The sequence below is a fragment of the Capra hircus genome, chromosome 22, assembly GCF_001704415.2.
Source record: "Capra hircus breed San Clemente chromosome 22, ASM170441v1, whole genome shotgun sequence".
NCBI classification, from domain to species: Eukaryota; Metazoa; Chordata; class Mammalia; order Artiodactyla; family Bovidae; genus Capra; species Capra hircus.
Window position 1 is genome coordinate 16,350,137 of NC_030829.1, and position 14,339 is coordinate 16,364,475.

The 14,339-nt window shown below is 39.0% G+C and overlaps 1 protein-coding gene across 2 annotated transcripts in view; it reads left to right on the plus strand.

The window, feature by feature from the left end:
* The window catches only part of KIF15 (kinesin family member 15), a 58,768-nt gene that overhangs the window by 22,211 nt on the left and 22,218 nt on the right, over positions 1-14,339 (plus strand). Inside the window, exons 9-20 of one of the 2 annotated variants that reach the window (XM_018038442.1) lie at positions 1,507-1,632; positions 1,968-2,090; positions 4,599-4,722; positions 5,264-5,340; positions 5,566-5,775; positions 6,676-6,853; positions 8,313-8,454; positions 9,198-9,339; positions 10,040-10,237; positions 11,040-11,147; positions 11,413-11,518; positions 12,907-13,072. In XM_018038442.1, coding sequence (XP_017893931.1) covers positions 1,507-1,632; positions 1,968-2,090; positions 4,599-4,722; positions 5,264-5,340; positions 5,566-5,775; positions 6,676-6,853; positions 8,313-8,454; positions 9,198-9,339; positions 10,040-10,237; positions 11,040-11,147; positions 11,413-11,518; positions 12,907-13,072 — 1,700 coding nt within the window. Of the gene's footprint in view, positions 1-1,506; positions 1,633-1,967; positions 2,091-4,598; positions 4,723-5,263; positions 5,341-5,565; positions 5,776-6,675; positions 6,854-8,291; positions 8,455-9,197; positions 9,340-10,039; positions 10,238-11,039; positions 11,148-11,412; positions 11,519-12,906; positions 13,073-14,339 lie in introns of both variants that reach the window. The other variant, XM_013973464.2, reaches the window with a different exon arrangement.

Consider the following 14,339-nt stretch of genomic DNA (forward strand, 5'->3'; position numbering starts at 1 on the left):
TTCAGAGGAAGGAGGACATGACATGCCCCTTACTTGGGGGAAGCGTGGGAAAGAAGTAGTTCTTGAGTTAAGGGTTAAGGACTTCATTCTAGGTTAAGGCATTACCAGAGGTTCTCGGCAATGTGAACTACTAACGTATATACGTGTTGTGGTCTTCCCAGGTGGCTCAGTGGTTAAAGAATCTGCCTGCAGTGCAGACGTGTGTTCAGTCCCTGGGTCAGGGAAGATCCCCTGGAGGAGGGGACGGCAGCCCACTCCAGTATTCTTGCTTGGAGATTCCATTGGATTGAGGAGCCTGGCAGGCTACAGTCCATATAGCCGCAAAGAGTTGGATGTGACTGAAGCGAGCGAGCACACATGCATGTGTATTGTAACCTGTACTGTCAACAAAGTGTGTGATTCCACATGTTAGGGTATATGGGTGCAGAGAGCCAAGAGTCAGAAATGGTGGAGGAGAGTGTGCTGTTTGCCTTGAAAGCGAGGATTTGAGCTTGCTGAGCTCTCAGACAGCTTCAGGCTGTCTCACATTTGTGTTTCATGGTGACATAAAGCAAAGAAAAATAGCATATGTTCATAATAGGACATATGCTGGGTCTATTCTACATGCTTCATATAAAACTATTTATCCTTTCTAAGAATTCTAGGACATGATACTATTATCCTTTCTATTTTGAAGAAACAGAAGTAAATTTTCCAGGGGCACGTGATTGAGTTGAGCTGAGATTCAAGCAGTAGTCAGCTCCACAGACAGTGCTCGCGACTGTGGCCCTAAACCACTTTTAAGAATGGTAACAGTGTGGCAGCTCTGAACTCAGTGCATCTTGCTTAATAATTTCCATTTCTCTTCTCTTTTTTCTATACTCCCATCTCTGCAGACTCAGTTATCAAAAATACGCTGCCTAAAGTAAAAGGTTTAACCCAAACATTTTCCTCCCCAAACCACTCTTTTAAGGACATATTTTGTTTACATATAATAAATGTAAATTCTAATTTACATTTGATATATGTAAATTCGAATTTACAGAATTAGACTGAATGTTCTCTTATCTATAACATGTTCACTAATAGCTTTGTGGGACATGGGAGTGGGATGTTAGTTACCATACCTGTATAATGTAGCAAACATTTTAACATAAAAAAGGCTTGAAAAATATGCTTGTAATTTACTACTTTAACATGTTTTCATCTATTCTCTTCTTGATTTTATCCCTGCCTATAGGTCAGTTGAAAACTATTACAATCATGAGTTGATAACAGTATTTTGTTCCTTCAATGATTTTTATGTTTGAATTTGAATAGTATTAGAATTGCAATGTGTGCCTCAATAGGAGAAAGTTAGGGCACAGTTGAGGACATCTTTGCTGAAAAGTTACTTACCCTTAACTAACATTGTCCCTGTCTTGCCTTTCCATTCAGACTTACCACCCTGCTAGGTATATTTTAATTCAAATTACTAAAAAGAAATCAGTGCATCTCAATTTTTGTTCTTTTTCCCTAACACCCTAGGAAGCAGGTAACATAAACCGATCATTGAGCTGCCTGGGCCAGGTGATTACTGCGCTTGTCGATGTGGGTAATGGAAAACAGAGACATATTTGCTACAGAGACTCCAAACTTACCTTCTTACTCCGGGTAAAGTAGATCACTGGGTTCCTGAGCCCCTTTTTTGGTTATGCTCACTATGACATTCTGTTTTAATGTTCTTTTGCTTTATGGTTTATCACAGGGTATTGAATATAGTTGCCTGTGTTATGTAGTAGAATCTTGTTGTTCATCCATCTTATGTATAATAGCTTACATCTGCTAATACCAAACTCCCAGTCCTTCCCTCCCCTAGTCCCCTCCCCTTTGACAGTCACAAGTCTGTTCTCTACGTCTGTGAGTCTTTATGTTTCATAGATAGGTTTGTTTATGTCGTATCTTTTGGTTTCTCCCCTGAAATGTGTGCCATTTATATCATTAAACAGGATTCCCTTGGAGGTAATGCCAAAACAGTCATAATTGCAAATGTTCATCCTGGATCTAGGTGTTTTGGTGAAACCCTATCAACACTTAATTTTGCTCAAAGAGCCAAGCTGATTAAAAATAAGGTAAAATACTGAGTATGTTTAAGTAAATTTAAAAATATATTAAAATATAATAAATATATATTAAAATATATTGAAGCTGGCACTTTTGTAATTGCCCTGAAATTAACATTACTTTTATTTATTTCTCTGTTGTGAAAGCCTAACTGTAAGCAAGGTTTCTGTTTTCATCTTTTCTAGCCTTCTGTATAGATCGTGTAATTTGAGACCTAGATTAGATCTTATGGTCATTATTATTTGGCCTGTTTTTTCTTAAGCGAAGGGAAAGTTTTTCCTTTGTAATTGGGTTGGAGACTAAATTTATGTACCTAAACTATGCTAGCAGAGCTGGGTGCTAAGGGTGAGAGGATCCACTAGGAAGAGAATTCTGATGACCTTGACAAACTTTGTCTTTCAAGTTGTCTGTAACTCCAGGGATTCCTTGTTTTTCTTTCTATACCAGACGTTTCTGGGACTTCCCTGGCAGTCCAGTGGTTAAGACTCTGCTGATCTGGGAACTAGATCCCACATGCTGCACAGCATGGCCAAAAAGAAAGAGGAAAAAAAATAAGTTTATTTGATATTCTTGTACAGGTGGTCCAAAAAGCTTTCATGTAAAGGGTCCAAGTGATAAATAATTGCAGCTTCTTGGACTATGGATTGTATGGTCTCTGCCCCAACTACTCATCTCTGCTTTTTTTAGTAAGAAAGCAGCTGTAGATGCTGTGTAAACACATGAGGACAGCTATGGTCAAGCAGCACTTGGCTAACCCCTGGTGCAGACTGTCAAAAGACCAAGGAGTTCCCCGCTTGTTTTGGAGAGGTTTGGTTGGAGGCCTCTTTGGTTCTAAACAGAAGAATCAAAATGCATATATTAGCAAATTAATTTCCTTTCTCTTTCAAAGGAGACAGTGGTCATTCTTGCCCCACAAAATAGATTCCCTGATCATCTCATCATGGTAAAAGCAAAGAGGTTCATGATGCTTCTTCCGTTGGATAAGTCAGAAGAGTATGGGTCTGGTTACTCAGTCATTTGATTGGATTATGACCTCTTTGTAGGATATCTCTAATACAAGGAAGAGAAATCATTAGCATTTCCTGACCCTATCTCTTGGGACTTACCAGAAGTTTTTGGAGAATGGAAAGCTGCAGGGATAATTAGAATTATGACATCACCAATGTGAGATTGTGATGTCATAGTGTATAGGAGTGCCTTGTGATGAGGCTGTCCTTAAGAAGCAGAAGCAACTGGAAATGACTTCTTAACATATGAAATAAGAAAACTAGGAACCTTATACTAGTCACTATCAATGGTAAGTCCTCTGCTGCAGCCTCCCAGGGAAAAGTGACTCAGATATTGGAGACTTAAGAGTGAACAGTCCTTCCCAGTGGGCAGACCCAGCCTAAGAGAGGAACATGGGAAGCTTGGGGCTGTCAGAGATTTCCCTCTCACTCTGGAGTATTGGGTATTTGATTTGGTTGGTACTCAGCTCTTGGCCTTTTTTTAAATTATTATTTAAAAAAGTTTTTTGACTCTGCCAAGTCTTAGTTGTGGCATGTGGGATCTAGTTCCCTAATCAGGGATAGAACCCAGGCCCCCTGCATTGGGAGTACTGAGTCTTAGTCACTGGACCACCATTGAAGTCCCCATTAGCTCTTGAGTCTTGTTAACACCATGTGGGTTTTGTGAGACTGTAAACTCCTTAGAAGCCTTCTGATAGAAGACATTTCTTTGAAAGAGCATTTACTGTGATAATAAAACACAAATGGAGTTGTCAAACCACCTTCCCCTTCTATGAGGACTGTTAGGAAGACACAGGGTTGAATTTCTCTGGAGAGGGTGGAGCCAGGGGAGCTCAGGCCAGCCCTGCAGTTCTCACCCCTCTTTAGTGAGCAAAGACGGGGAGGGGACACCAAGGGAAGTGTTTGCCCTTCTTGATGGGGTGGGGCTGTCGGTCGCAGGAAGAAGCAGTGTTAGGTGCGTATATGCTGACCCCAGTAGTGGACCGGGATTCCCTGATAACTCAGTGAAGAGTCCACCTGCAATGCAGGAGACCCCGGTTCGATCCCTGGGTTGGGAAGATCCCCCGGAGAAGGGAAAGGCTACCCTCTCCAGTATTCTGGCCTGGAGAATTCCATGGACTGTATAGTCCATGGGGTCACAAAGAGTCAGACACTTTCACTTCACTTCACAGAGCGACTTTCACTTCACTTCACTTCAGGAGTGAACCAGCCCAGCAAGGCCCAGGGCTAGTAAACAGATTAGAGACCTAAGTGGGGCATAGGGAGGGGAGGGAGAGAGTCTCTGGTTCTAGGCGTGATGGCACAGGGAAAAGAAGCCTCCCCTCCGGCCAGCACACCAATTCTGGAAGCCTTCAGACTCTTGGTGAGAGGCAGGTGTCAATTTGTTTGGGCTTCATCCATACAAACCATATAAACAAACCATACAAACCATGCGAAACAAACATAAACACAAGACTGTATGACTCATAAAGCATTCTTTTAATGGTTAAAAAAACCATTCTTGAACAGGCAGTGGTAAATGAAGACACACAAGGAAACGTGACCCAGCTCCAAGCTGAAGTGAAGAGACTCAAAGAGCAACTGGCCCAGCTTTCTGCAGGGCAGATGCTACCAGAAAGCTTGCACACCGTAGGTAAGATAAGCTCAGTGTCCTTTAAGCTGAGGAGATCTGGGTGTGGATGTAGTATGGGAGCCCTCTGATGACAGGCACAGCACTGTATGGCTATCCAGATTTCCCACGAGTATCTGTTCCTGTTTATTTCACCTGCATAGAAACCAGACGTGGTTACTACAGAATTCACAGTTACTGCAGGTGCTGAGTTCTGTGAGATGTGGTGGGAGGGGGGTGTAGAAGTAATTTTAAAAATGCATCCCTAATAAGTGCTTAAAAAAAGAGATACTGGTAAATCACTCAGATCCACTTCTGGATTCTGTCACATGTAATCTTTATATGTTTACTAAATTGGGTATCAGAGACTTACTTTTCTTCAAAGAATAGCTAATTTGTAGACTGAGTTAATTTGAAATTCATCATGTGTTGATGAGAGTCTGATTCTTTTAGAGTAATAGAGAGCAGTCCATCAAAGGCTATTCCAGCTCATTGCTTATTCTTAAAATTTGAGAGATAAAACATTTTTCCTATTTCCTTTTGTTTTTTACTGGACCCATTACAGATAAAGATGAGACTAACTACATCAAGTATTTCCGAGAGGCAATGTTATTCTTTAAGAAATCTGAACAGGAAAAGAAGGTAGGAAACTTTACTATAAAGGGGATTCAAGATATTTTAGGCTTTCACTGTATGGAACTTTTCTGAGTAAAATAAATGGCAAAAGTCAGTAAAACAAAGGAAGACTGAAACACTTAATTTTGACTTTGAGATTAAATGTGAAGTTAGTGTTTGTTGCTTGGTTTGTGGAAATTTAGGGAAGCCCAGTTATTTTTTTATGTCTAATCAAATTTTGAACTTCTTAAGTCTCTGGTAGAAAAAGTTATGCAATTGGAAGATCTCACCCTCAAAAAGGAGAAATTCATTCAGTCGAATAAAATGATCGTGAAATTCCGAGAGGATCAAATAATGCGCCTGGAAAAGCTCCATAAGGAATCCCGGGGAAGTTTTCTGCCCGAGGAGCAGGACCGTTTGCTGTCGGAACTGAGGGATGAGATTCAAACTCTGCGAGAACAAGTGAGTATGTGACATTCACAGTAATTCTAAAAAGAGATTCAGGACAAGTATAAGTCAGTCACCAAACTGGTCAGCAAATTCTTGTAATGTAATGCAAGAGAAAGTGAGTTAAATGAATTGAACTGACAGTATCATTATATAATTCAAACAGCCCCCCACCCCACTACATATGTGCGTACACACACACACATCCCATTTTTCTAAAATAGTAAAACCTGCAGGGAAGAGGGAGGAAGTTGTGATACTGCTGCCGTAGCACTCAGCCCCGGCAGGCCAGGTACAGTTCCTTTCAGGGGCAGTTGGGGTTATCAGAGTCAGTTTGCAGTTGAGCTCATCAAAGTTTTGTTGTTTTTCCTTTTCCCTGGGAGGATGGATAGTTAACACCAGGCACATTATTAAGAAACAGAGATAATCTCTTAGCAGAGTGTACATTTTTCAAGAGGTTTTTATGCATTTTCAGACCAATACAGATATTTTGGCTTTTATTCCTTTTGTGCACAATAGACAGCTACCATATACACTTTTTTGTGCCTCAACCTTTTCATTTACTATATCTTGAGGGGCATTCTGCTGTAGTCAGCAGAGAGTTTTCTTATTATTTTCATGTGTTAATTGAAGCAGTCTCCCTTGCATGAAGAGTCTGCCACAGGGTATACCCCGTATGCTTATCGAAGGTGTCTGGGTTAGTTTGAAGAGTAGATGGAGAAGTTTTGAATTTTCAGACCCAAACATAGACCTGAGAATTGTAGGATATGCACATATTCAGTCTGATCATAAAAACTGAGATGCTCCTTAGTTGCTGTGGTGTCCACAGTGTGTTTTCTGTTGGTTTTCAGAAAAAGTTGTTCTCTAAAATGGTCACGTTTGTAAATATATGTCTCTAATTCTTCCATGTCACAGATAGAGCACCACCCCAGAGTGGCAAAATATGCTATGGAAAATCATTCCCTCAGGGAGGAGAACAGAAGACTGAGACTGTTAGAGCCTGTGAAAAGAGCCCACGAAATGGATGCCCAGACCATTGCAGTCCTAGAAAAAGCCTTCTTCGAAGTATCTGGAACAGAGAAAAATGACAAAAGTAAGACATGATTGTTGTAAACATGTCTTCTAGGGGCAGGGAGATTGTTTATAAGGACCTTGATATTGCCTTGCCCTGAGGGTTTGCACTTTAGCCTCCAGACTTGTTGTGCAAATTTCCTATATACCTACTTATTCTTCATGTAGGCTAATAGATACCCATGAGCAAGGGAATACTCCTATATCTCTGTCTTACAGATCTTGATACTTTACATTTTTATTAAATGGAATTTTCCTGTGTTAAGTATTTGAAAAGTGCTTAACTAATGACAATCTGAATGACTGTAGAGCTGAGATGTTTATCCCCATGATGAACAACTATATGGTGTGAGAGATTGGTCAGAGCAGTCAGACACACCGTCCAGCCAGCACAGTTTTTGATCCTGATGTCTTGTTTGCGGGTCATCTTGCCACTCGGTTCTGTTAATTATACATTAGTTCTTTAAGTTTACTGTTACTCTCTGAAAAGTGGTTTAGATAGTACTAATCTAACTTACAGGCTTGGCAGCTACTGGTATTAATGCTATGGGATTTGGTGACAATCTGTGTTTGCTCATTCTTTGAGTATTTTCGTGTCCTTTTATCATATATTTCAGTCTTTGTTTCTTTTTAGGTTGAAATGAATTTAGTTGAAATGAAGATAATTCTAATCTTTTTATACTGCAGTGATAAAGAAAAAATGCTTTTTAAAATTTCCTTTTCCAAGCCTTTTTCCATTCTGTTATGAATTAACAAAAGAATAAAATTCTTGGAATATGGCCTGTAGAGAGACCATGATTTTAGATGTAAAGTTAAAATCAGATTCTTTGTATTATATATCCTACAGTGCTCTATATTTCATTGGCTATTTTGGCCTCGATAGTACCTTAACTTACTATCTTCCAAAGATACTAATGGTAATTTCTAAACCTCACTATCTTCTAAACATCATTCTCTGAACAATTTTTATGTGGTATTTTCCCATACTGAAACTCAGTGACACTTTCTTCAACAAATTCAGTCATCTAAGGAGTTCCTAAAAATCAGTATTTTTTACTTGGTAGATGATACCAAGTTCTTTGGACTGGCTGCCTTTGCTGTTTATCTCCTTTGCTAAAAATTCATTGACTGCTAACACTAATTCATGCAAAATGCAACTGGTGATACTTCTCTATCCAGCAGTGTGGGTGTTATACTTCAGTCATTATTTGTTCTTTTCTCTTAATGGAAAAAGTGTTGCTTTAAATATGCCCGTTCATCCTGTTGCTTCACAGCTTCACAAAAACAACTTTTAATACTCTTCAACACATTCTGTTGTATCTTGTTTCCTCTTGAGTTACAGGCTCTTGTATGTTAGGGTTCATTTTCCAATGATTTTTTGTTTTTCCTCCTTGTGCTTCAAAATTGATACTTGGCAGAGAACTTAGAAATTATATTCTGTGATTTTCTGTCTTTCAAAGGCCAGGTTGTTTCCTTATCAGGTCAGCAAGGATTCTCCCCAAAAGCTCTGAAAGAGCCGTGTTTATTAGTGAACACTGAGAAGTTAAAAGCACAACTCCTACAAGTTCACACAGAGCTGAATAATTCAAAGCAAGAGTATGAAGAATTCAAAGAACTAACTAGGTAAAGTATAAATACACATTCATACTTACTGTTTCAGTATCCTTTAATGTTGGTTTGTCTAGTGTTTAACCTGGTTAGGATTTTAGTTGAGCATTTACCTTAAATATTCTAATATAGCAGCTAACTTGTTTTGACATGAAGCAAAAGGGCTTGCATCTTGCTCTTTTCTTTTTCTTCAGTCATTTTTTAAAAACTGAGGTACAATTGACCTAAACTTCTAGTCTTTAATAATATATTTAGTAAACTAGGTGATACAAATCTTTTGAGAGATATACCTATTGAGATGAGTATCTGTTAAACTCATTTGTGAATTCTTTATCTGACCACAAAATTTAAATCATTTCTGTTATGAATTATATTGGTATTTTTAGAAATTACAGTTTTGTTAACATTCTTGATATACTGTATAAAGGAAAACAGATAAAGCACCTTCATATTATATATTACTAAGATTAATCCTATTCTAAAAGATAAAGAAATATTTGTTTTAAAAATAATGTGTCACATGGAATTGTTGTTGAATTATTCGGGCTTTTGAGTTGGAGCATACCATTTGCTAGTTGAATACTTTAAACAGTCATCAATCTCTGAACTGTACCTCACCCAGTTGGAAAATGAGGGTATTAATCTGCCAAAGTCTCTGATTAAAGGGATAATATAAAGTTATGTGAGAGTATAAACTACTCTACAAATGTATGGCATTCCTTATTACCTGAAATACTCCATTTTATCTTATCTATTAGAAAAAGGCAGGTGGAATTAGAATCAGAGATTCAGTCTTTGCAAAAAGCGAACCTTAATCTTGAAAACCTTTTGGAAGCAACAAAAGTCTGCCAGCGGCAAGAAGTTTCTCAGCTGAGTAAAATTCATGCTGAAACACTGAAGGTAGGTAATCTGAAGCTTAAATCAGTGGTGTCTAAATTTTTTTTTAATATTTATTTATTTGCTGTGCTGGATGTTAGTTGCAGCATTCAAACTCTTGGTTGCAGCATGTGGGACCTTGTTCCCTGAGCAGGGAATGAACCTGGGCTCCTTGCATCGAAAGGGCTGACTCTTAGCCACTGGACCACCAGGGATGTCCCTGCTATTTTGTTTTTAAGTTGTATGACCTCTGGGTTTACCTTTTTTTAAAATCAACCTTACTTTCCTCACTAATTTGAACTTTCCATATATAAATTGTTCTGTTTCTGGACTTTGTATTTTCTTCCAGTGTTCTGACTGATAACATGATAATGATGCATTGTTTTAATGACCATACCCTTTTATTTTTATATTGACCAGGGAAGTCTTCCTAAATTGTTCTTTTTAATAGTGACTTATTGCACATTTATTTTTTTGTATGAAGTTTTTGTGTTGACTTATCAAGTTTTACTTTTAAAAATCTTATGACAGTTTTGCTTGAGACTGCTTTGAATTGATAAATTTGTTTCCACATGGGCCTTTCTTCTGTGCTGGCTCTCAAGGATACTTTTTCTATTCTCTTGATGAATAGAATTGTAATTTTATCCTCTGTTCACATAATTACTAAATAAGTTATTCTTTTCATGTGTGCCAATGTTGTTTTCCTAATAATTTCTTGCTGCAGATCATAACAACACCAACCAAGGCTTATCAACTTAGGTCTCGGCCACTACTGAAGTTCAGCCCTGAACCAGAGAGCTTTGGCTCTGCGCAAACCCAGAATTCTAGCAACTTGGATAATGATATCTTAAATGAGCCAGTGCCTCCTGAGATGAGTGAACAAGCTTTTGAAGCCATTTCCGAAGAGCTGAGAATGGTGCAGGTAATGTTCAGTTTTAGAAAGAAATAGACTTTCACTTCAATAAATTTTCTTCATCATTTTAACTCTTTGGTAATCTGCAGTGTTTGAACCTGTTTAGTATCAAAATCATATCTTCTTAAGGATGTAAGGTCCTTGGGTTAGAAATCAGCCTACTCTTGTTCTTTTAATCCAGCATTTAGCAAGTCACCTTCTGGTCTCCTTGGGGTTTGGTTCTCTTGTGTATAAAAAGACCAGTTTGCCTCTAGCTTCTAGTTCCAGAACTGATTTATAAGACACACTTATATATGCTAAAGAAGATGAAATAGTTTGAAAGAATCTTATGATAGTTCAAATTTTAGACAGCTTTCTGTATATTTGAAATAACACATGAAGTTTGTTTACCTCAGAATTCAGTGATTTATTTTTTGTACAAGTTTTTCTACTGTCTAGTAAGACTTGAAGCTACATCACCCCAAGTTCTGAAAGTTTACCTTTCATGGACATGGAGGCCTTTCTGGTGAGGTCACTCGATAAAGGCTTGAGGAAGCATCAAAGAAGTCTTAAGATGGCTCTGATTTAGCCTTTGATTTTAATTTTAATCGATTGTTTCCTTTGTGCTTCAATTACCAACTTTGACAGGCCACGAGTATAATTCTGAACCATGAGAAATCATCAGTATAGTCTGTTTTTTGGCTCCATACTGGCTTTTGATACCTTTGTCCATATGTGGTTTTGCATTGTGTATTTTTTAATGCAGGAGAAATGGTGGAATGTTTGAGATGCATTAAAAGAATTTCTGACCCCTGAAGTTCTTGTGTTGCAGGAACAAATGAGTGCCCTTCAGGTCAAGTTGGATGAAGAAGAGCATAAAAATGTAAAGCTTCAGCAGCAGATTGACAAACTGGAACATCATTCTACTCAGATGCAGGAGGTGAGATTGCAAGCGTGACCTCAGAAAATGTCTGAACCTCAAAGTAAGAACCTGCCAGGAAGGAAGTGACTTAGGAAGCTTGGGTCAAGGTCTATTTGAGTTGTATTCTCTTACTCTGTTATTTCAGCGACTCCTCTGATAAGGAGACACATACCCCTAGTCTGAATTTAAAACTGCATTTGAAAAACAGAAACAAAGTGATTGTTTGGTGTGTCTTTTAGCTTGCCAGTATTCCTCTTCCAGTAAATTGATCTCTTTCCCAAAGCTTTTCTCATCGGAAAGAACTGATTGGACCAAACAGCAGCTGGAGCATCTCTCTCAGTTGAACGTCCTTGAAAAGCAGCTTCAAGACACACAGACCAAGAATGACTGTGAGTCTGAACACTGGGAGCTTCCTAATCTGAATGCTGTAATTCAATAACTTTTGCTGATATGGCTTAGTGTTGTGTCTCTGTTTTTAGTTGGTTGGTCCTTTTGTTTTAAATTAGACTAGATTAGTAATGGAGAAGGCAGTGGCACCCCACTCCAGTACTCTTGCATGGAAAATCCCATGGACGGAGGAGCCTGGTGGGCTGCAGCCCATGGGGTCGCTAAGAGTCGGGCACGACTGAGCGACTTCACTTTCACTTTTCACTTTCATGCATTGGAGAAGGAAATGACAACCCACTCCAGTATTCTTGCCTGGAGAATCCCAGGGACAGAGGAGCCTGGTGGGCTGCCGTCTATGGGGTCGCGCAGAGTCGGACGCGACTGAAGGGACTTAGCAGCAGCAGCAGTAGTGATGAGTAATAGTAATATAAAGGGTCATTTTCTCTAAGACTGCTCTCAAAAAATATGATACAAATGTTTGCTTGAAGTTTGAAGACCACTTTGAAAATGCAGTGTCTTAAATGTATATGACAAATGTTTTAAGAGTTTTAGTAGTGATAAAAAAAGCATAAATTATATATCTGTATATATTTGTAGATGTGGGAATATCATTTAATTCCCAATTTTTCCAGTTTATGTCTCCTTTTATCAAAGTAATTTACAGTAGTAAATTGAAAATTTACAGTAGTAATTGAAAATTAATTCCAGTTGGAATTAAAATTAAAAATTAAAAAATTTTTTAGAAGACCAGAGTGTTTAACCTATGTTGGAAAGTTCTGGTACATCTCCAAAGGGTTTTCAATAAGTAAAGATTAGGTCACCTAAAGTATGTTAAAATCTCTTGCATTTTTTCTTATATTAAGAATTTTGATGCACATTCTACAGGAGAAATGTAGAAAAATGAAATGACCTACATGTGAAGGTCAGATATTAACTTTTTTGGGGATAGGAATATATCAGAATTCAGGCTTCCCTGGTGGCTCAGAGGTAAAGAGTCCACCTATCAATGCAGGTGATGCAGGTTCGATCCCTGGGTCAGGAAGATGCTCTGGAGAAGGAAATGGCAACCCACTCCAGTATTCTTGCCTGGGAAATTCCAGGGACAGAGGAGCCTGGCCGTCTACAGTCCATGGGGTCATAAGAGTCAGACACAACTTAGCAACTAAAACAACATACCAAAGTCCATGGGTGAGGGAGAGGAGGAAAATAGAAATCTCAGTGTTCCTGGATACCTCCCACTTAGTAGTTCAACATTTTTACATTCAAAATGGTCTCTTCAGCTTGTTTTTGCTGATTGTGTGAAGGGTACCTATCAAATTTATTTGCCTGTTTTGTAAAAACACATGTGACAAAAAGCCTGTTAAGATTTATTTTGTGTTCTTTGTTTTAGTTTTGAAAAGCGAGGTACATGACCTGCGAGTCGTTCTTCATTCTGCAGACAAGGAACTCTCTTCAGTGAAACTGGAGTACAGTTTATTCAGAGAGAGTCAGGAGAAAGAACTCAACAGCCTTTCCGAAAGACACATGCAGGTCCAGCTTCAACTGGATAACGTCAGGTAGAGTTGTTCTGTTCTGTTTTCAAGTTGCCTGATTGGCTTGTCATCTAGGACTACTTAAAGCACAAGTGCTGTTTACCCAACTCAGGCTAGTTTAAAAAATTCAGGGGTAATTTACTGGGACTTCCCTGGCTGCCCAGTGGTTAGGACTCTGTGCTTTCACTGCTAAGGGCCCAGGATTGACACCTGATCAGGGAACTAAGACCCAGCACTCTGTTCCAGGTGGGGCCCAGCATGTGCGGCCACAGGGGGAAAAATGGTAATTTATTGATACTGGGAAGCCCCAGAGGAGATTTTGGTTTCAGGGACAGATTAGATTGAGTCTCAAACAATACTGTCAGTATGCACGCCCTTCTCTGCCCACCACCCCTGCCAAGCTTTTCTTCCTCTCTTCCTCCCTCCTTCGGCTCTCTCTTTCCCTCTGTGTATTGCCCTTGTTCTCTTCTGCTGTTGAGAACCTTCCTCTTTTTGACAGGGAACAGACTGCCTCAGACAGCTCCATCTTCTGTCTTCTGGTGTAACAATCCCTGCGAAGAAATAGTGTCTCTCAATTGCCATATATCAATCCCAGAGAAAATTGCGGTTATTCTTGCTAGAGTCATCTGCTTACTTTTGGACCAGTCATTTACCAAGGGTTGGCCTAGCCTGGGTGATGTGCCTGTTCCCTCTCGAGAAGGAAGGGTGTGCTCTTACTGGACAGTACAGGGTAGACCAGATCAGTAGTAGTCCCCGTTGTCCACTGGAACGCCGGAGGCTGGCTAGTTAGTCTAGTGCTGGTCATCTTGAAACAAAGTAATCCTAAAGATGTAAACTGCTTGTTTCCACTGTTGTTTTTTCTTACTAATTTCAGCCTTTTGCAAAATATAACTTAAAGCTATCCTATGGTTTTGATGCTTCTTCCTGAGTATTGCAATAATTTAATAGTGGACATTTTGATCATGATGCTCTGAGTGTGATATGAGTGTGACTCCTCACTCTAGAAAGCTCTAGAAAGGCTACTAATAGACAACCTTGAATTTCATTTTTATAGACTTTTCAAAGACTAAAATCTGTAATGCTTGAGTGATTTCTGAATATGCAGTAAGGAATTAAAAATAGAGGACAAAAACTTGAGGCCTGCCTAACCAGTGTGGTGGTCAGGTCTTTTTTTTTAATTTTAACTTCTTTTTTTTTTTCCATTTTTTAAAAATTTTTTGGTCATGCTGCACAGCATGTGGGATCTTAGCTTCCCAACCAAGGATTGTAGCTTGGAGTCCAAACCACTGGG